Here is a 24,272-nt window from a genome sequence, read left to right on the forward strand (position 1 = left end):
TGATTTCACATAGCTCATCATAATATGATAGGACAAAACAATTCATTAGCACAAATATACAAATTTTGAAATTGTACTCATTTATTATAGTGCATAAATTATTAGATAAATAAAAAAAAAGGTGCATTGTTCCGTGCTTGCATTGTTCTGTGCAGAAATGGTGGAGGGAGAATGATATAGATTACGAACGGAATTAATGGTGTTTAACAAGAGTAAACAAGTAAGTTTAAACTGCTAAGATGCACCTTTCAGAATCTTTGATATAGTATTTTTTTAAAAGAGTTAAAATAAAAATTAAATTGTGTACTTTTGAAAATTTTGTGACGGCTTATGTAATGTTAATAAAATTAAATATAAATGAATACATTTCACTCTACAAATAAATCATAAATAATATGAAAATTTTCTAACAATATATATCAAAATTCGCAAAACACTTTGATCATAATGACTCACATATATAAAAAAATTAGAATAACCAAAAATAATTATAACATAAAAAGGGGTGAAATAGTGTATATTGTGTGTGTATATATATATATATAATATTAATAAATTATTAAATTTGTTGAATTTATATCATTATATCACTTCTAAATCATTAAAATGTGAATTCATTTTATATTATTTAGAAATTTTTTTATTGAAGTACATTTGTAAAGTTAATATGTTGTTAATATTTATATATTTGTATTTTTAAGTTTTATATTCTTGTACTTCATCTATTTTCTAATATAACATTTCTCTCAAATCATAAAATTAATTTTTAAAATATTGATAAAAAATTAAAAAATAAAATTCAAATGAAGATTGCCTAAATATATAGTTATCTTTTAAAAATGTATGGTTTATGCCATCCGTACATAAAATCCTTGTGTGTGAAGATTTGTTAGTTTCATAGATTGATTACACTTATAGGGTAATTCAAATTCTAAAATTAGTCAAAACGGTAATGGTTATTGAGGGGTATATAGTAAATACTAAATAGTTTAATTCAAGCCAAACAAAAAAAGCTTGAAAGCTAGTAATGAATATTTAATTAATTTCTACCCATCATATGTTTGATTTATTTATTCCAGTGGCTGGCCCCTATATGATATGGCTTGAACTTTTTCTTTTGATGTTTTATACCAAACATTTAAAGCCTAATATTAGATCCTACAACAATAATTATAAGATTCAAAACCAGTTCATCTGATGAAATACAGAAATTAATATATTTTAAAGAAACCTGCTATGAGAGGAAATCTATCTTAATTTTATATTTTATTACTTTATGTATTCTACTCTATTCAGCAAGTGGGCTGTTTTATCACTTCCTGTATTAAATGAGCTGCAAGTAAATTTATCCTCATAGGGAAGGAAACTTCAAGCTTATATTTTATTTTATTTTTATGCTTACTTCTTATTGTTGCTTCTATAAAAAGCTGCCATGCAGCACATGTAAGAGAGTTCTTAGACCTTTTGATGATGAATGAATACTAGAATATGAAAGCTCTCTCTTTCTCCCCTCTTCGTCTGCCTCCTTCCCCTCCACTGCTCTGCCTTCATCTTTCTAATTTCTTCATCTCTTTGTATTCTGTCTTTTCTCTCCCTCCCTGTTCTTGATCTCTCACTCTGTTTCTGTTATACCTTTTCCTCTTTTCTTCAAATCAGTGCAAGCGTGAGTGTGTATGTGTCGCATCATCATCTAAAATATTAGGTCCCCTTCAATCAAAAGCTAGTTCCATGCCTTCTTATTTCTTTCCATGCATCTCAATTAAAACTCTAATGATGTCAATAGGCAAAATGAAAAAACACAAACATTTAAGACACACGAACACCTACAAAATTGTTTGAAATAATTTAGAGAAAATATAAAATTACCTGACATTATTAAAAAAAAAAAACCTATTAAGGTGTTGTATGACAAAGACATCCGCTCAAGTGAAGATGAGTCAAAAATAGTTGGAGGTATTTTTTCTAAAAGATTGTTCCCTCTTACATGTAAAATCTTTAAATGTTGAAGCCTTCCAATCTCGAGTTGCATAGATGCATGGATAAAATTTAAGTCCAATCTAGTGTCTCTAATTTTGACAAATTTGATACACTTGGAGGAATAATGCCCTCAAAACTATTACTATGAAAAATCAGGTGCTGAAGAGCAAATAAACCTCCAATGCAAGCTGGAATTTTCCAATCAGCTAATTAACAGCAGGGGTTTTAAAAAGCAAAATTAAAAGTTAGGGGGTTAGTTTTAAAAGTTTAAAGGTGAGGGGGTTCATCTGCAATTGTCTCAAAGTTCAAAAGGTTTAACGTATTTTTGCCTAATAATATATCATAACTTTTACCAAATCATAATCGATATAATGTATTCTTATTTAACTTTTAGAATAATTTTAAATAAAAATCCTAATTTTTAAATATTTTAAATTTTAAAATTAATTTAAAAAATCATAAAAATTGTTTCAATCCTAAATGAAAATAATGTATACTTAACCATTTAAATTTGTATTATTTTGAAACTATTATTCAAAAATATTATACTTGAAATTCAAAATATTAATTTTTTTGAATTATATAGGAGTAATAAAGCCGAATCGAAAATAAGATAAAAATGAAAGTTGAAAAAATAAATGAGTTTTGGGTTAAGTGAAAAACAATACCTAAACTCACTTAGATTTTAAATTAGAAAATTTTCATTTAAATCCCGAGAAATTTTTATAGCAAGTTTCCAATGCTTTTTGGTTAATGACCTGAAAGAAGATTGACACTTATAGACACAATTAGGAATACTTTATTTATAGCACAAATTGTCTAATCCCATTAATAAATCACATATTAGTCAAGCAAAGGGTATTTCCAATATGTTCACATATTTTAAGAAAATATTGTTACATTGTTAACTTGTTAAAAACCATAAGGTTCCAATTCTACCCTTTTTAAATTAAAGGCATGACTCTAGAACCAAAAAAATTATTTTAAGAGAAATAATCCTCATTGAGCTTATGATATTATATGACTCAGGAACCTTCCATCTTAATCAATTTGCAATACCTTCCATATTACACACACACACACACACACATTTCAACTAATGATTTCACGTTGTCTTGCAATTACGCTTAAGAGTGGACATATATGTAGTCTAATTTTTTTTTTAATTTTTCAAAACGAAATCAGTGATAGAATTAATATAATACTTATGTGAAATTCATTAGTATTTGTTGGGGGACTTCCAAAATTGTTTAATTTAGCTATAAAAGAATATAAATGTAATTGAATTGATCGTAATATATTAATATAATTTTAGTTTTATGCATCAAACCAGTAAATTAAAAAATTTTAATGGGACTTGTTGTACTAATTTTGAAAGAATGAATGGCTCAGTTTTTTTATTTCTCCTAAACTTTTTTACTAATTGTTTAATTGTTTTACTAAAGTCGAGTTTCGATAAGATTATTGATATTGATTTTTTTTATTATAGTGGGAATGTTAAAGGTGTAATGAAGAACTTTCCATATCAAGCTAATACAGGATTACTAAAAAAACTGGCAAAGTGCACTAATAATTAATAACGGGGTCCAAATTAAGCGGTGGTGCAGGAATTAATGTGGCCTAGTTATTTCTTTGTTTTTTTTTTTATAGGAAACACAAGCTAAAAACCTAAAACTGACCTCATTATTTCTGTCTTGTTTATCCAAACCTTGTTCTCTATTTTGTGTTGAGATTTTATTATATTTATTGCAGCTTGGTATTCTCTTATGACTTAACATATGGTATCAAAAAATTAAAACCCTATAGTTTATTATTATTATTATTATTATTATTATTAAACTATGCACAAGTAATCCTTTATTGAAAACAATCTTATTTAAAGCACAATCAGACACTAAATATGAGTATAAACTTAGATTCATATCTTGGTTCACAACATTGGGAGTGGTACCTCTAATTGGACTTGACAATGTTTGAGTCTGAATGAATTAGATAGCCATGTAAAATTGTTGTTGTTGTTGTTGTTCTATGCATATGTATATTGTGTAACAATAAGGCCTCGTAGATTGCCAAACCAAAATGTTGTTTTTGGGATGACAGGGCATGGGACTTCTAGAAGAAGAGAAATAATGAGGTGTTGAATGCAAGAGGTGGGAGTAAGAGAGATCATAGCAAGAAGCTCATTCCAAGACAATTTATGGCATCATAATGAGTTCTTCCAATTTCCATCACTTCCTCCACCAAAAAAAAAAAAAATTGGCAAAGACCTTAGTTCTATTGAACACCAAATGGAAGACAAGATTAGATATTTTCAAACTCCAATCAATGACCAAATCAGTAACATGTTCCCTCCCATTACGAGAACCATAGTCAACCACCGAACTACAATTTTGGGATCTCAATGCTTAAGCTTTATTTTTGTAGATGTGGGTTTGATTGCAATTTTAGAAACATTAATGAATATAAATACCAAATTTTGATGGACAACGTTGATATGTTGAAGTTGATCCAATTGGGTCTTACTTTCTCTTTTATATATACACAAGGAAGGGTGGAACGTGGAAACGGGGCAGTTGGTTGCGAAGCCTGTTAAAAGCCTTTTGGAAAAAGAAAAAAAAACAAGAAGAATTTAAAAATTATAAAATAATGCCTAAGTTTTATTGACTTTATGCTTCTTTCCAAAGTATGCTTTATATATGGACTCTTGACTTTTTATATAAAAATAAATTGATTTGTTGAGGAGAATTTTTGTGTAGATGAAAATTAAGGAAGTCCACTTTGTTTAATGGTCTTGATCAAAACCAATGTCCAATGCATAAAAGTGCAATCAAAATATATTTGGTAAGATTGAATTTAGAGATTTGGCATAGTGGGCAGTACATACCTGTGAAGAAGTTGTCTCCTAATTGTAACTCTTTGAGTTCCTTGCATTGTGTCCAATCAGATGGTATAGCTCCAAATAATTTGTTGGCTTGAAGATCCAAAGCTTGTAAATTTGGAAGGCCATGACATATATTTGAGGGAATGCCTCCCGACAAATTATTCCAACTAAAATCAATCTCTTGCAACCCAGATATATTAAAGATAGTTGATGGTATTTGGCTTGAAAACATATTGGTGTCTAAAAATAAAATTTTTAGACTTTTAAGATTACCAATCTGTTCGGGAATGCTTCCTACAATGTTACATCAATAAAAGATCCATCAAATTTAGTGTAATCCACCAAAATATAACTAGATCTTGAAGTTGGGAATAAAAGAGAATCAAGTAAAATGCAAAATAACTTTTGAAACTATTGGTAACTTATTCTTTCTGAATTTTAGAATTAAGACAGTGTACAATAAGTATTAAAGCCAATTTGGGACCCTTGGCTATCTCATTAATGAGTTCGCCCCCAATATTGGCATTTGCTAATCATAATGAATTTAATATTTTAACTAACAAATGGCTGAAGAAGATAAAAGGTTATAATGCTCTTGGACCCCAATCATGTAGTTGCAAATTTGTTATAATGTTATTTCAAATAAAATTATATCTTAAGAATTTTGGTTCCGTGCAAATGGCAATTGAAGCTAATAGGCAAGAATTTTATTGGCACAATTATGACCAAAGTTGTAACATTCAAAGGTAACACATCTTATATATAATAACTAATAATTAATTTCATAGTCAATATATATATCACTTGTATTTATGATTTTGATTATTGGATTTTGGAATATATAAATCATACATTGTCAATGAAAATAGGCATTGAAATTCACATATTTAATTTTTTTGGGTCAAATCACATATTCAATTTTAGATTTGGCAAACAAAAAACTATGGGGTTAAGTAATGAACTTAAACTTGCTTTAATGTGTTGCCAAAAAAAATTGTTTTTAATCTCAATTAAACAAATATGATATATGTTAATGATGGGACACTTACAGTACTTCAACATTAATATATAATATTATCTCCAATATGCAATTATAATGAGGGTCTATATAATAATTATGTAAACCATAACTTTCCACAAATTTACCTTTATAAATTCATATCTACCACAAAATGAATCAGAATCATAAATTTGGCAAACAAGTTGAAGAATTAACTTGTAGGGCATAGGCTGACTCATTTTAAGGAGTCCAAGCTAAAATTATAAAGATGTTTGTAGCGAAGAAAAAGATTCTACAAGTCAACAAAAAAAATCCACCTCAGACAAACTTTAAAGAAAATTTATAAACAAGCATTCTAAACAAGCAATAATGGAAACCCAAAAAAAAAACGTGTTAAAAAAAGTGAGGGAACGAGAAGTCCTAGCTTGTAGTATTGAAAAAAAAAAAAATTCATTCTCAACAAAAAAAATTCCGCACGATATTGCCCCAAAACTTAGCATTCTAAACAAGCAATGAGGGAAAGAGAAATCCTAGTAGTATTAAAAAAAAGTGTTGATGTGGAAAACAAAAAGGGAGCTAACAAGGACAAAGACAAATTTATTCGTTCAATAGCTCTAATCTATCTATGAAGGGAATTAAAAGAAAAATCTTCATGAGAATAAGTGTAAAATAAAAAAGAAAATTAAAAAATTATAAAGAGACTCAAAAGAAAACAGCATGAATGGACTTCGAAGAGTAAATCTTCCTGGAATCAAGAATAGTTTTATATATTTACTTATGTTTTCAAGCCCAAAAAACAGAGGTAAAAATAGTAACACTTCCCTCTTTGATGGACACCAAAGCGTTGGAAATTTGACAACACAAATCTTGTGTATGTGAACTACAAATATGAATGTGTAGTTGAGGGATCTAAAGTATAACGATCAAAGATAATGAACATATAAATGTAAATAATGACTTACACATTGCTTTCAAGAGCACCAAAACTCCAAAAGGTAGAAAGCAAGACAAAAAAAATCATGGGCACTTATGTGAATGGGTTCATATTTTTAATCTTAGAAGATCACCCATTTCCTTAGAATTATTGTTTGGGATATGATTAAAAAACCCAAATGTAAAAGGACAGAAAGGAAAAACAAATATTTCCAACAAAGGCGCTGATAAATTTATTTAAAAAGCTAGAAAATATTAATTAACATCTAGGGCCATTATTTTTATACTTGTAAGATTGCCAATTGTTTCAGGAATATCTCCTGCATACATGACAACATAAAAAAACACATCATTAAGAGTGATGATGCATTATAAATCGTGCGGATGCAATTCATGTGATAGGCATCCTACATGGAATTTGAGGGATGTTTTAGGTGGAAATGAATTAATCAAAACACATACTTTTTGTTTAAAAATACTTAATTATCACAAATATTAAGTATATCATGATTTCATAGTGTAATAATTTATTTTTAGAGTCATTAGAACTGTTTGTCATGATGCAAAATGAACCACATGAAAAGAAAAACATGCTTTTTTTACATGTGCTGAAGCTTTTCAATACATTTTATATAGACTGAAATATGGACTAAAGATTTAATTGGATGCAAAATGATTATAAAGAAATAAAGTTTTACACAATACTCCAAGTCACCATTTTACAATAACAGCTTCGTCTATTCCAAACGAACAAAATACTCCACAAGACATCCTTGCTAGCATTTCTAAAATTATTGGAAAAGGAAACTTTTTTTGGCCAACAAAAACTAAAGACTTATTTTTATGTTTAAATTGTTAGAAAAGAAAAATTCACTCATACACAAATTTATAAACAAAAGGAAAAGTAGGAAAAGAAAATGCTTTGTTGTTCATAGTAATAGTAAGAAAACAACTAGAGAAAAAAAAAACTATAGTAGGCAGAATATCATAACTTGATGAAAAAAATACCTTGTAAATTATTATGATCAAGATATAGCTCTTGAAGCATATCCAATTTCCCAATTCCTTCAGGTATATCACCTATAAAAAAATATTTTAAGGCTTAAAGATATAGAATTTAAATTGGTCATAGATATATCTATTGAGAGAATATTTTCCAATTTATGTGATAAAGACATAAGAAAGATGGCTTATTAATCCTACAAGTGTCCATATATGATGAATCATTTTTGCCAAATCTAACCTGTAGTCCCTTATTTCCAGTCACCGGGGCCGTGTGTGTGTGTGTGTGTGTGTGTGTATGATGACATGGCAGCTGAATGAAATTCTCTTTTCCTCATTTGTATTTTACATCAAAGACTATACTGCCACATTAATCAATCTATTCTACCCACGAAAAACAAAAACAATCATAAGATCCAAAGCTGCTGGTTCCTCTTATACATTAAGTAAGGAAAAACAAAATTTACACTTTAGACACGTCCTTACCATCATCACTTAAAAGAACAATATTTAATGGTTACTTTTAGATTATCATTTATAAGTAACACCAGAATTTCACACAAATAATACTTTGAACCTACAAGCAAACACATGAGACAAAGGTTAAGACTCTAAAATGGCAGCTTGTGCAAGACTTTGAACAATTACCAAAAATGCCACATATTAAGAAAGTAAGATATTGGAAGAATTACAACAAGTGCCAGATAAGGATGAAATTAGTCAAAACCCTAACAACGCTTGCAAATCATAAGCAACATATTGTGTAGTAATTGTTTGAACAATTTTACATGGTTTTAACGCAACTACAAAAGAGATTCTATAAATCATCTGAAGTGACAAATTGTCTAGCTAGCTAGAAGAGAATTACAAAGAACATTGGATTATTGTATCTTAACCAAATTAAAGAATTATTATCAAGAATATATCATTGAAAAATAATAGTTACAAAATCATCAAACATTAATTTTCTCAGGGAAATTAATTTAAACAAGGAAGTAAACTTTTGCAAAGCTGTTTTCATCAAAGCGCAAAATGAGCTAACTTTAACAATTTGAATACCCATATAGGAGGCCACGAAGTTGGAAAGGCAAATATTCAAAAAAATAAATAAATAACAAGGAAAATATGTGGTTTGGATATATGCAACAGACTTACTCACAAAAAAATTATTTTTTCTTTTATTTCTTAAATAGCTATAGATTTCACCACCGCCAAAGTTTATATCATATAAAGTTTATAAATTTTTCATTTCAAAATGTTTGATGAAGACACATTTGATTGAAGGAATAGATTGACTTCAGATGAGATTTGTGAGGAATATATATTTAATAATGGAGAAATGAGCAAATTACCCCCTAAATTTTAGGTTCAGTTGTACTATATATTCTCAACTTGTTTATTGTACAAGTTGTTCACTCAACTATTGAAAACAATGTAATATAGCCCCTACCATTAATAAAAGTAACTTTGACCATTAGTGGACGATAATATTATAGAAAAGGATTTTAAAAATTATCAAAAATGACCAAAAAGATTTTTTGATCCTTTTTTGTAATTTTTGTCCTTGTTTGTAATTTTTAGGTTCTTTTATATAATTTTTGATGTCATTTTCTTTCATTTTCTAGTCGCTAACTGTCAAAACTAACTTTTGTTAATGGCAAGGACAAGACTGTATTATTTTTAAAAGTTGAGCAAATAATTTGCACAATAAACGAGTCTAAAGTCCATGGTGCTAAGGACCTAAAGTTCAGGATTTGCTCATTTATTCTTTAATAATTAATCACCAATATGAAATATCTTCTTGACCACATTGCTTCTGTTCTATATTATACGCAGTTGACGAACACACCACGTCACCAATAACAAGCCACAAAAATAACACAAAATTGATGAAAAGTTAAACATTATGATTAGTTGAAAGTATACCTTCTATGTTAATTTTTACCAATATTTTTTGGTATTTGACCAAACAACTTGTTACCACTTGCGAATATTTTTTCCTTCATTTCTATTTTATAAAAAATAATTCATTATTTAATTATTTTAAACTCTTAGCATATCTTCCTGCATCCCACAGTTTTAAAACATTCTCTCTCAAAGAAGTGTCTTAAAATAAGTGATCTTTTTCCAAAAAAAAAAACAGCTGAAACAAATGGGCCATTATCTCTTAAAATTCTTAATAATTAACTAAGTGAAAACAACCAAAAAGAGTAAATAGTTTGGATGTGTAAAAATGTGATATACCTTAAAATATTTAATCTAAATATTTAACCAAAAATTTTATTATAAAATAAGATATACTTTAAAATATTTAATCTAAATATATTATGTCATTGAGACTTATGGGGGTTATAGTAAGAAGAACCTTTTAAAAAATAGAAGACTAAAGTTGTGATGATAGAATTATCAACCAAATTTCAAAAGTTATAAACTAACTCTTTATATAATTATATATTTGTCTGTATATCAATATAACAAAATAAAAAGTACAAAACTATGACAGTTGATATATATGTTTAAAAGTTGCATCTCGATTGTGAATGTTAGATTTCGTGATCGGCTTATGCTTCTATTGCCTAACGTACAATGTCATTTTTGCTTGTATTAGAAGACATATTAGGGTGGGGAAGTTAAAAAAGAGACATGGACCAATATTTACTTAAAATTCTTTTTATTTAATTTTTAAATTAGAAAATTTGCATTTAAATCCCAAGAAATTTTTATAAAATTTAAAATTAAAACTTACAAAAATACTCATCTTTTTTTAATAAAATACCCTTCCTTTATTAAAATTCGATTGTAGTAAATATGCTTGATTTTTAATTTCATTAAAATCCTTTGAAATTAAAAATGAAGCATATTGTTGCTAGTTCTAATAGGATGGGTGTCTTCACCATCACTTCCTTCGCCTTATCTACTAGGTAAAATTATTTGGCTGATCTCTCTTATGTTGTTGCTGATTCTATTTTTGCCTTGTTTCTTTCCTTGTTTTGTTGCTTTGTTGTTGTTTGCAGTTTCAGTTGTACTGTACTGATTTATTTGCCTTAGGAATATATCAGCAGTTGGGGGAAAAAAAGTCCCTTGAAATTTAATGAAAGTTTCCGTACAAGAGACCTAACTGAAATTATCCCCTTTTATATTTGAAATCATTGTAACAGGTTGAGTTCTCAATGACGACATTATAAAATATTACGAATTATGTATAAAAATATAATCCATTTTTTTTTGTGAAAAAAAAAATTTATACTAGACTTATACATTTTGGGATGTATAATAAATAGCATTTTGACAAAACCGATTAGCATCTAAATTCATAATTTCAATGGCAAGAGACAAGAAGTAAGAAAATAGAAATAATCTATAGTGAATTATAATTTGAATAAAAATTATACCTTATAAATTATTGGAACCAAGATCTAATTCCTGAAGCAAAACCAAACTTCCAATGCTTGTAGGTATGTAGCCAATGAGTTGATTATAACCCAAGTACATAATTTTAAGACTCGTAAGATTGGCAATTTCATTTGGAATACCTCCTGCATTGTGTATGAGTGCAGAGAATTATGTTTATCAAAATTATGTTTAACAAAATTATGTTTATCGCGATAACAAATAAAAACACTGATATGAGTGCTTGTGTATATATTGTAGAAAATCATAGAAATACAATATAACTTTATGTTGATGATCATGGACAACATATGTTGTATAAAAAAATCATATAAATTTAAAAACCATTAAAAAACTATCTCTTGCATTATGGCTCCAAGAACCCAAATGAAAAGGACAAAACTAATAAAAGCATCCAAAATATATTTTTTTCCTTGCAGTGCAGAGAATACTAAATGATATTAATACACTATGTTGTGTTGAAAGCTTAATGACGGAGTTACCAATATCACAACAAATTAAAACTATATATACTTTGTAGATTCATTTATTGCTCCCTACTCAACATAATCAATATATATATATATATATCCCATTCCCTTCTCCAACAAAATCAATGTTGAATAAAATATTGTAAATAGCTTATTCTAAGACATTCTAGCATGCACTAAATTTTTTGAAATGATTTAGAGAAAATATATGAATTTATCTTATATTATTAAAGACACACCTATTAAGGAGTTGCATGACATCAATTCAAGTGAGGATAAGCTAGAAATAGCTTGAGGTATTTTTCCTGAAATATCATTCCTTGCTAAATGTAAAATCTTTAAATCTCGAACCCTTCCAATCTCAAGTGGAATAGATCCATGGATGGAATTAAAATTTGAATCCAAGATCTCTAATTTTGACTTGTCTAATACCAATAGCAACTAATGATGACATAACCACAAGAAAAGTCATGGTTTTCTAAACAGACTGGGCCATCCAATTCCACCTATTATATTAGGAACTAGCTCTTAGTTTAGTCCTCTACAATCTTTGAAACCAAACACTCAAAGATAGGGACATCTAAAGGAGTTTCAGGTCCTAACACAAAATTATTTTAGAGGTCTAATGTGTTGTTATTTTGCCACTTCAAATTCTATAAAAATTAAAACAATCACAAATAAAGGGTAAAAGAGGAACAAACACACCTAATATACATGGCCATCTATTATTGGATTTCTTTATTCTTTTAATAGAAGTGCAAAACTCCTATGAACAAATAAAAGGATTTGTAGACTTCATAATGACAAATGAAAAATTAAGTTATCAATCAAGCCGTGCCTATGGAAACAACTAAGTAAGAGCTATATTTTTTTAATAATAAAATTTTGGTAGAGCAAGAAATGATCTGGTTGAGAGAAAAGAAGAGGTGAAATGACAAAGTGGTTGTGGCAGAGTATATGCAGCCATAAATTTTTAATGAAGAGATATAATTAACATTAATGCTTAGTAAAAAATTAATTATTGGTTATCTAAGATAAAAAAAAGTAAGTAATAAATTCTTAATGAAAATATATAATTAACATTAATGCTTGATAAGAAAAAGAATGACCGATTATATAGGATATTAGTGAACATTTTTTAGGCCTAAGACGTCAGCCTTAATGGACTGGTGTTGCACACGGCCCTACTGATAGAACCAATGAAATACTAGGAAAGTGATAAAATTGCAAATGAATTCTTATATGATAGATGACGTGGTTAACTATTAAGCATTACTAAGAAAAATAAATCAATAACAACATTTCAAAGTCTCTTTCTCTTTCTTACACCTTTGCACAACACCTTAAATACAAATAAATAAAATCTGGCACTGTGTATAGCCATATATGTTTACCTCTGTTTTTGGCTCTTAAAACAGAGATAAATAGAATCATAATTCATTATTTGCTTTAGGGACTGATTCTTAGAATTTGGTAAAACTATAGGGATTAAAGTTTTATAATTTTCAATTTTTTACTTCTTATTTACCATTTAAGAGAAATAACTGAGGTGGAGACTTTATATTTTAATACTGATGCACTGCATTTTAACATTATCACTCAAATGAATATGTTTCAACTCTAATATTACATTTAATTAATGGTATTTTTTCTAGAAAGCTATTAGCATTTAAATTTATCATTATTAAGTTTAAAAAACGAAACAACAACACAAAGGAAACAAAAAATTGATGATACCAAATTACAATTTACTAATAGTATACCTTGTAAGTTATTGTAACCAAGATCAAATTTTTAAAGCAAAATCAAATTTTCAATGCATCTTTGTATATATCCTTGAAAAATAACGGTAGTCTAAGAATTATCTGTCAATAATTTTCTTAGGGGAAGTTAATTTGAACAAATTGTGCTAACTTTGATAATTTGAACACCCATATCGGAGAATATGGAATTGAAAAATGTAAGTCTTCACAAATCAATAACAATATTATATGCTCATATCTATTTTTAACAAAAAAAAATAGAGGTAAACAGAGTAATATTTCTAAACAATATCAGACAAATCTTCACACGTTATATATATATATATATATATTTTCATTCTTCATTTTTTAGTACATGTTTATTGAGCTTCGCATAACTTAGAAAAATATTTTAGAGCATAGTGCAGTGATGGTTCACACAGGTCCCTCACAATCATTTACTATTTTTTTTAATATTTCTTTCTATATGTTTAAAATATTGCACTTCAACATGCATGCATGTAGACAAATATTGCCTACGAATAAAAAAATTGCTGCAAGTTATTTTTGGGAATGCATCTTGCAATATAACAACAAAAACATACAAACACTTTTTCATAAGTACAGACATTGCTATATGTTTGCTTATGCATAAATATTTTATTAAAGAAAAAAAATGAAGATCACTTATATCATTTGCTGAAACAGTACTTTGTAATTTATTAGATGAAAGATCCAAGCCTTCAAGCATAATCAAATTTCCAATACATATTGCAAATGAGTTTTGAAGCATAAAGAATTATCCAGATTCTCTAATTTTATCTTAGTGGCGCTAAATTATTTTTATTTGTATTTTAGGTAGGAATGTTAAAAAGAGAGAATGAAGCTTTCCAACTTGAGTAGCAGATTTCGCTTTATTATTATTATTATTTTGGCCTTGAAATTCACATTTAATTTTTTTTGGGTGAAATCACATATTTGATTTGAGGTAAAAGGAGTTTTTTACAAGATTGTATTATTCATTTGACAAATTAAAAGCCACGGGCTTAACTAGTAAACTTATTCTTGTTTTTATGTTTGGCCAAAAAAACTTTTATCTCAATTATTGAACAAACTATGACAATGATTGGGCACTTACAATACTTCAACATTAGTATATAAATCTATATTTAAACACATTTTAAATATTATCTCCAATTTGAAATTCTAACGAGGGTCTAAATAATAATTATGTGAATAATAACTTTCACTTCAGGCAAACTTTATATAAAAAAAATTATATATTCAACATCATTCCACAATTCTCTCTCTTTTTTTTATATTTTTTCTCAAAAATTAGATTTTCAAACAAGCAACAAAGACCCACTTTTGAGATTGAGAGAAGAGAAGTCAAAAGAACATAAGATAACAAAAACAGTAAAGGAGAAGTTGAGATAGAGCAATAAATTAAAGACATAGACAACCCATAATCTGATAGTTCGAATTAGAAGGAAAATCTTCAATGAATTGATTATTGAAAAATAAATAGAAGAAAAAGAAACTATTGAGAGACTTAAATGAAAAGAGCATGGATTTGGAAGGGTAAATCTTCATGTAATCAATAACAGTATTGGATGCTTACCTCTATTTTGTAGTCCAAAAAACAGAGTAATACAATTCCATATTTGAAGGACACCAAAGTGTTGTAAATTTCACAACACAATTATGTGCATGTAAGCAGCAAATCTAAATGTGTAACTGAGGGCTCTAAAGTACATTGACCAATGATGGTGAAGATATAAATGTAAATAATGCCCTTCTTGTCGCAGCATAGGAAGGTAGAAATTGTTGCATAAATAATTAGATAAATACAAAAAAGTGCATTGTTGCGTACTCGCATTGTTTTGTGCAAAGGCGGGGGAGGGAAAGTGGTGTAGATTAGGAATGGAATCAATGGCATTTAACAAGAGTAAACAAGTAAGTTCAAATTGCTAAGATGCACTTTTTACTAAATAAAAATGTATTTTAGAATCTTTGATATAGTATTTTTTAAAAGAGTTAAAAATTAAATTTAATTGTGTATTTTTTAAAATTATGTGATGGCTCATGTAATATTAATAAAATTAAATATAAATGAATATAGTTCACTCTCAAAATGAATCATAAATAATATGAAAATTTTCTAACAATAGATCAAAATTCACAAAACACTTTGATCATAAAGACTTACATATATAAAAAAATTAGAATTACTAACAATAATTATGACAAAGAAAATTAATTAAGATGTCTTTGTAAAATCAAGTTTTTAATTAAGAAATTTAATTTAAATTCAGGCATATGAGATGCCTTCGTAAGGAGAGATAGATTTTGTAATTTTAAAGTTTCATGCAATGTGTTAAAATGATACAATATAACTCTATGAGATGATTAAGGCCAATGCTCAGCTAGGCATCGTCTTTCAAGTTTATAATTTTTTTTATTTAATTTCAAGAATCATCCAATTCTTATAAAATATTTCATAGAATGTGCTTACAAAAATATGTTTATAATTATTATTCACAAAAAACGTGAAAAGGAAAAAATAATCATATACTTATAGTTTGATGATTACTGTCCCAATTTTCAAAATAAAAATATAACCCGTGACACATGGAAGTGGATGCCCTCCTACAGTGCCAATTGCATGCAATTTTTTTCTCCCCTTTTTTGTGTCTATATGCATTCAACGTTACACTCTTAATATAATATCACAAGCTACATGTAGCCAGGAAAAAAAAGATTAGATCATAAAAAATAGTTATTTTTTCTATATAACATGCAAGTTGAATACTAAAATAATTTCTTTAATATTATACTTATTTATGTCAACGTGTAATTATTTGAAGAAAAGGAAAGAACAGTTTTTTGGGTTTATATAGTCTTTAATGTTTCAAAATATATTTTATTGAGCTTCACATAGATTCAAAAATATTAAGATTGAACGGTGATGGTCCACATAGGTTCTTCACAATTATGTAATTTTAATTCACATAATGCATGGATATCATATTGGAAATATATGTAGTTATATTGATAACTATTTTTAAAAAAGGGAAATGGTGCTTGTTTTGTGTCAGAACATTACTAAAAGATAACAGAAAATATTGAAGAATTTAAAAAAATGTCTAGGAAGCTCAACAAAATATTAATTTTATGAATTAATGTGCGAATCAATAAAGGCACATCCATTTTCCTCGCTATGAACGGAGCTTCGTTTGTTCCAATCAAACAAAATGCTCCACACGACATCCTAAACCGCATTTCTATATTTATTGGAAAATAAATTGTTTTTGGCCAACCGGAACTAATATTTTATGGAAAAGAAATTTTTTTTAAAGAATTGTTAAAAAAGAAAATTTCGCCCATACACATTTATTAAAACAAGGTAAAGTAGGAAAAAAAATGCATGGCTCTTCATAGTAATAATGAGAAAACAATTAAAGAGAGGAAAAAACCTATCGTAGCCAGAATATCATAATTTGATGAAAAAGTTACCTTGTAAATTATTATGTTCAAGACCTAGCACTTGAAGCATATCCAATTTTCCAATACCATTTGGTATATCACCTACAAAAGCAAAAAAAAGTTAACGCTTAAAGGTATTGAATTTAAATTGGTCACAGGTATATCTATTGAGAATATTTCCCATGCATGTGATAAAGACACAAAAAAGAAGGCATATTAATCCTATGAGTGTCTATATATGATGAATCTTTTTTACCAAGTCTAACAACACATGCAAATTATAGGCAACATATTGTGCAATAATTGTTTGAAAAATTTTACATGGTTTTAACGTAACTACAGAAGAAATTCTAAAACATCTAAAGTGACAAATTGTCTAGCTAAAAGTGGATTACAAAGAACATTGGATTATTTTATCCGAACCAATTTAAAAAATTATTATCATCACTATGGCATTGAAAAATAACAGTTACAGAACTACCAAACATTAATTTTCTCAGGGGAAATTAATTTGAACAAGGAAGCAAACTTTTGCAAAGCTGTTTTCATCAATGCACAAAATAAGCTAACTTTAATAATTTGAATACCCGTAGAGGAGGGCAAGAAGTTGGAAAGGCAAATCTTAAAAAAAAAAAAAATAACACAGAAAAAATGTGTTTTGGATTTATATGCAATAGACTTACCCATAAAAAGAGTAAATTATTTTCTTTTATTTTTTAAATAGCTAAATAGATTTCATCACCACCAAAATTTATATCATATAAAGTTTATAAATTTTTCATTGCTAAACAGAAATCACTAAGACTTTAGAGGAATTATGGTATTTAGAGGAACCTAAGTGTTATTTTTATACTTCGATGGGATTTTATTGCCATTTTTTCAAGTTAATATGTTGTTAATATGTTTTTATTTTTATACATTTATATTTATAAGTTTTATATTTGCTTTTAGAATATCTAGGCGAGGTGGGTTTGGGGGCTCACCAGGCTGAGAGAAGCCTTCCTCAAAAATTACTTACAAATGTACTTATAGATCGTCCACCAACAAGGTGTTTATAAGTTTTATATTATTATACACCATCAATTATGTAATAACATTTCTCTCAAATCATAAAATTAGTAAATCACTTTTAAAAATATCAATACTAGAACTTAAATGGAAAATTCAAATATATACCACAGTTTATGTATATATTTATATATTTTTTTTAAAAAAATCTCCCACCCACCTTTGATTCTCATTTCAGCCCCAATTCAAAATAATGGAGATAGCTTAATAATTTGGTTGTCTTTACAAATTGTTTTTTTTTTCATGCCATCTATAAAATTCTGACGTGTGAAAAGCTATCAGTTGGATAAATTGATTACATATTTTATGACCAGTCATCATATGTTTGATTTATTTTAGTGGCGGATCCATATATGATATAGCTTGAACTTGTTTTTTTGGCATTTCATGCTAAAGATTAATTTTTGTTCAAATAAAGCCCAATATATGCCATGCTGCCACTCTAATCATTTTTTAAAGCCCAATTAGAATTTGATTTCTCACCCGCTTATTCCTCTTATTAAAATTCTAATGCTGTTTATAGCCAATAAGAGCAAAATTGACTGTGATTGATAAGTAACAAAATTGGCTAAAACAACGTTGAATTAGACGTTGGATCCATCCAAACTTTACTTTCTATTTATATATTAACATAACATTATGTATTCTTTCAGGTCCATTTGTTAAAGATTAAAAAATACATCATTATTAGATAATTTAGGGATTTTATAAAAGAATTATTTTGTAAAAATTTTATAAAAAGCATACATTACTTTATGTTTCGTTACAATAATAAAAAAGTAATCATTGATTAGTTATTTTTAAATTTTATAATATCTTTATTTATTTTTTAAAAATAATTTATTATTTAATTATTTTAAAATCTTAGTATATCTTCTTGCATCTCACATTTTTAAAACATTCTTTCTCAAAGTAGTTTCTTAAAATAATCAAAAAATTTCTTTTCTGTTCTAATTATTTTCAAAAATTTAAACAAACATCATTAAAATCATAAAATAATTCTTTTCAAAAAAATAAATTTCTTCATAAAATAAGCTGAAACAAACGGGGCCTTTTATCCCTTAAAATTCTTATAATTAACTAAGTGAAAACAATGAAAAAGAGTAAATATTTTGGAAAAGTAAAAATGTGATATACTTTAAAATATTTAATCTATATATTTAACCAAAAATTTAATTATAAAATATGATATACTTTAAAATATTTAATCTAAATATATCAAAAATTTAATTATAAAATATGATATACTTTAAAATATTCAAACTAAATATATTATTTCATTGAGATTTATGGTAATTATATAAATAGAACCTTTTAAGAAAAGGTAAGACTACAATTGTGGTGATAGAATTATCAAGAAAATTTCAAAAGTTATAAACCAACTTTTTATATAATTATGTATGTGTATCAATATAACAAAATAAAAACTACAATACTACAAGTGTTGATATATATGTTTAAAAGCTGCACCTATGAATGATAGATTTTGTGCTTCTATTACCTCATGTGCAGTGTCATTTTTGTTTGTATTTGAAGAGATATTAAGTGGGAAAGTTAAAAAAGAGACGCGTGCCAATATTTAGTTAAAATTATTTGTATTTAATTTTTACATTAAATTTAAATTAGAAAATTTGCATTTAAGTCCCAAGAAATTTTTATAAAATTAAAAATTAAAATTTACAAAAATACTCATCTTTTTTAATAAAATGCCCTTCCTTTATTAAAATTGGATTTAGTAAATATTCTTGATTTTTAATTTCATTAAAGTCCTTTGAAATTAAAAATCAAGCATATTGTTTTTGGTTCTAATAGGATGGGTGTCTACTAGTTAAAATTAGTTGGCTGATCTATCTTATGTTGTTGTTGATTCTGATTTTTCTTTGCTGCTTTCCTTGTTTTGTTGCTCTGTTGTCGTTTGCGGTTTCAGTTGTACTGTACTGGTTTATTTGCCTTAGGAATATATCAGCAGTTGGAAAAAGAAAAAGACCTTTGAAATTTAAAGAAAGTTTCCTTGCAAGAGACCTAACCGAGATTATCCCCTTTTATATTTGAAATCTTTGTAACAGGTTGTGTTCTCAATGACATTATAAAATATTACAAATTATGTATAAAAATATAATCCAATTTTTGTTTTGCGAAATATTCTAGACTTTTACATTTTGGGGTATATAATTAATAGCATTTTGACGAAAAAGATTAGCATCTAAGTTCATAATTTCAAGTTGCAAGAGACAAGAAGTAAGAAAAAAGAAATAATCTATAGTGAATTATAATTTGCATAAAACTTATACCTTGTAAATTATTGAAACCAAGATCTAATTCCTGAAGCGAAACCAAACTTCCAATGCTTCTAGGTATGTAGCCAATGAGTTGATTTTGAGCCAAAGACATAATTTTAAGATTTGAAAGATTGGCAATTTCATTTGGAATATCTCCTGCATTATCGCAATAACAAATAAAAACACTGATATTAGTGCTTTTGTATATATTATAGAAAATCATAGAAATACAATATAACTTTATGGAGATGATCACGGACAACATATGTTGTATAAAAAATCATATAAATTTAAAAAACATTAAGAAGTATCTCTTGCATTATGGCTCCATGAACCCAAATGAAAAGGACAAAAATTAATAAGAGCATGCAAAATATTTGTTCCTGGCAGTGCAGAGAATACTAAATGATGTTAATACACTATATTGTGTTGAAAGCATAATGACAGAGTTACCAATATCACAATAAATTCAAATTATATATAATTTGTAGATTCATTTATTGCCCCCTACTCAACATAATCAATATATATATATACCCCATTCCCCTCTCCAACAAAATCAATGTTGAATAAGATAGTGTAAATAGCTTATTCTAAGACATTCTAGCACGTATTAAATTTTTTGACATGATTTAGAGAAAATATATGAATTTATCCAATATTATAAAAGACACGCCTACTAAGGAGTTGTATGACATCAATTCAAGTGAGGATAAGTTAGAAATAGCTGGAGGTATTTTTCTTGAAATATTATTCATTGCTAAATATAAAATCCTTAAACATTGAAGCCTTCCAATCTCAAGTGGAATAGATCCGTGGATAGAACTAAAATTCCAAGCCAAGGTCTCTAATTTTGACACATTTGGGGACAATTGAAACTAATGATGACATAATCAAAAGAAGTCATGGTTTTCTAAACAAATGGGGCCATCCAATGCCACCTATTGTATTAGGAACTGGCTCTTGGTTCAGTCCTCTACAACCTTAAAAACCGAAAACTCAAAGATAGGGATATCTAAAGAAGTTTTAGGGCCTAAGGTGACACTATTTTAGAGGCCTATTGTATTATTATTTTACCAATTCAAATTCTATAAAAAATTAGAACAATAATAAATACAGGGTAAAAGAGGAAAAAACACACCGAATATATATGGCCATCTACAATTGGATTTCTTAATTCTTTTAATAGAAGTGCAAAACTCCTATGAACAAATAAAAGGACTTGTGGACTTCATAATGACAAATGGAAAATCAAGTTATCAATCAAGCCGTGCCCATGGAAATGGCTAATCAAGAGCTATTTTTTAATAAGAAAATAATGGTAGAGAAAAAAATGATTTGGTTGTGAGAAAAGAAGAGATGAAATGGCAAAGTGGTTGTAGCAGAGTATAGGCAGCCATAAATTTTTAATGAAGTATAATTAACATTAATGCTTAGTAAAAAATTAATTATTGGTTATCTAAGATAAAAGTAAGTAATAAATTCTTGATGAGAATATATAATTAACATTAATGTTTACTGAACAAAAGAATGACCGATTGTATAGGATATAAGTGAATACTCCCTCCGTCCCAATTATAAGACACTTTTAAGGAAGATTCAATATCTCAAAATATAAGACACTTTGATGAAAATAAGTTCATTAATGATATTTTTTTAATTTACCCTTCTCATATATTCTGTCTTTTCAATATTCTTTCATTGAAGAGTATTAAATGAAAGGCATTTTTGAAAGTTTATATTTTTGTCCTGAAAAAGTAAGGTAATAAAGTATATTTGATGAGTTTTATGGTATGTGAGATTTTTATCTAAAAGTGTCTTATAATTTAGGACGGAGGGAGTATTTTTTAGGCCTAAGACGACAGCCTTAATGCATTAGTGTTACACACGGCCCTACTGATAGAACCGATGAAATACAAGCAAGTGATAATATTGTAAATGAATTCTTATATGATAGATGATGTGGTTAACTATTAAGCATTACTAAGAAAAACAAAAACAAGATCAATAACCAAATTTCAAAGTCTCTTCTCTTTCTTTCACCTTTGCCCAAACGCCTTAAATATAAATAAATAGAATTTGGCACTGTGTATAGTGGTATGTGTTACCTCTGTTTTATCTCTTAAATAGAGATAAATAGATCATAATTCATTATTTTCCCTAGGGACTGATTCTTAGAATTTGGTAAAACTATGGGGATTAAAGTTTTATATTTGTTTTCAAATTTTTTTCTTCTTCTTACAATTAAGAGAAACAACTGAAGTGAAGACTTTATATTTTAATATTGATGTACTCCATATTATCATTATCACTCAAATGAATATATTTCAACTCTAATATTACATATAATTAATGGTATTTTGACTAGAAAGCTATTAGAATTTAAGTTATAATTATTAAGTTTCAAAAACAAAATAACAACACAAAGGAAACAAAAGTTGATGATACCAAATTACAATTAACTAATAGTAACCTTGTAAATTATTGTGACCGAGATCAAATTTTTAAAGCAAAATCAAATTTCCAAAGCATCTTTGTATATATCCTTGAAAAGTAACAGTAGTCTAGGGATTATCAAACATTAATCTTCCCAGGGGAAGTAAATTTGAATAAAGTGCGCTAACTTTGATCATTCGAATACCCATATAGGAGAACATGGAATTGAAAATGCAAATCTTCACCAAAATCAATAACAATATTATATGCTCATCTCTATTTTTAACAAAAAAAAAATAGTGGTAAACAAGTAATATTTCTAAACAATATTAGACAAATATGGTTGACGGATGGACCACATGACCAATGATAACATGCAAAAATAACACAAAATTAATAAAAAGTTATACATTATGATGTTGAAAGCATATCTTCTAAGATATTATCATCAAGATATATAATCCTGAAGCACAGTCAAGTTTTCAATGCTTCTTGGTATTTGGCCAGACAACTTGTTATCTCTAGTTATATAATTTTCATGTTTGTGAGAGCACCAATTGTTTTTTGGAATATATCTTACATTATGATAATGAGAACACCACATTATTATGAGTTCTCATGTACAAAATGATTATGATAAAAAAGAAAAATAAGTAACAATAATATTTTATGAACGCATTCTTTAAGCTTATTTTGATCAAAATATTATAAGTCCTGACTTTGTATTTAGAAAATAGGAAAATGACAAAGCTCTTAAACCAAGCAAATTACTTTACGCGTAGCTGCTAATTTGAGCTCTTTTTTAATTAATTTTCAACCCAATATTTTGGACCAATTTCATTAGCATAAATAGATAAATTTTGGAAGTGTATTCTTTTCGGGTATGCTGGAACTGTACTTATTTATTATGGTGCATAATTGATTGAATAAAAAAAAAAGTGCATCATTATGTCGTGTGTTACATGCGTTGTTTTTGTGCCAAGGCAAGGGAGAGTGATATGGTTAGGAATAGAATTAATGGTTTGGGCGAAGGGTATACTAGTAAGTTTTAAATTGCCCATGATTCACCTTGGAGATCTTTGATAAATTACTTTCAACAGAGTTAAAAAAAAAACACAAAAGAAACTAAAGTGTATATTTTGAAAGGTATAGGTTGGCTTCATTAATATTAAGAAATTAAAGATAAATGAATATATTTTATTGTTCTCTTTCATTGCCAATGCGAACCTCCAACTTTTTGGTTAGATATACCGAACCAGCAGTACACCTAACCAAAAAGCCAAATCCTTGTGGCTGAATATATTTTACTCTAAAAATAAATGATAAATACTATGACAAGTTTTTAACAATCTATATCAAAACTCACAAAACATATATGAACAAATTTTCAAATTGCTAACACATAACTTATAATATAAAAAACGGGTGAAAATAGTTGTGTATTGTATTAATATATATATATAGATATATTATACAAAGATATGAATAAAATATTAACTTTGTTGAATTTGCATCTTTACCATTCCTAAATCCTTAAAAGTTAATTTTTTATATTCTTCATATAGTTTTTTTATTACTCACGGGTCT

General features: G+C 27.4%; 1 protein-coding gene across 2 annotated transcripts; it reads right to left on the reverse strand.

Moving 5' to 3' along the window:
• Window positions 1-1,567: 1,567 nt before the first annotated feature.
• On the reverse strand, window positions 1,568-20,401 carry LOC129299129 (LRR receptor-like serine/threonine-protein kinase RGI1). 2 transcript variants are annotated; one of them, XM_054937576.1, is made up of 5 exons: window positions 20,262-20,401; window positions 16,933-17,004; window positions 7,800-7,871; window positions 4,862-5,152; window positions 1,568-1,690 (listed from the first exon to the last, which is right to left on the reverse strand). In XM_054937576.1, the coding sequence occupies exons 1-5, from the start codon at window positions 20,359-20,361 to the stop codon at window positions 1,653-1,655; spliced, it is 573 nt and encodes a 190-aa protein (XP_054793551.1). In that variant the 5' UTR covers window positions 20,362-20,401; the 3' UTR covers window positions 1,568-1,652. The 2 variants fall into 2 exon arrangements, 1 of the variants encoding a protein (XP_054793551.1); XR_008590495.1 differs by lacking the exon at window positions 1,568-1,690 and adding an exon at window positions 11,186-11,329 and having other exon boundaries at window positions 4,872-5,152.
• Between the last annotated feature and the right edge of the window lie 3,871 nt (window positions 20,402-24,272).

This window comes from Prosopis cineraria, unplaced genomic scaffold, assembly GCF_029017545.1.
Source record: "Prosopis cineraria cultivar Desert tree isolate PC_DT_omini unplaced genomic scaffold, ASM2901754v1 PC1043, whole genome shotgun sequence".
Taxonomy (NCBI): Eukaryota; Viridiplantae; Streptophyta; class Magnoliopsida; order Fabales; family Fabaceae; genus Prosopis; species Prosopis cineraria.

Bases quoted from the DNA above. Each gene is read 5' to 3' on its own strand.
- LOC129299129 (XM_054937576.1), bottom strand. From the start codon at position 20,361: ATGTCTTTGGCTCAAAATCAACTCATTGGCTACATACCTAGAAGCATT. The intron at 7,872-16,932 runs GTAACTTTTTCA...ATTTTTTTATAG, and splicing joins TGAACATAATAATTTACAAG to GTGATATACCTGAAGGAATT. The intron at 5,153-7,799 runs GTATTTTTTTCA...GTAACATTGTAG, and splicing joins TGATCATAATAATTTACAAG to GAAGCATTCCCGAACAGATT.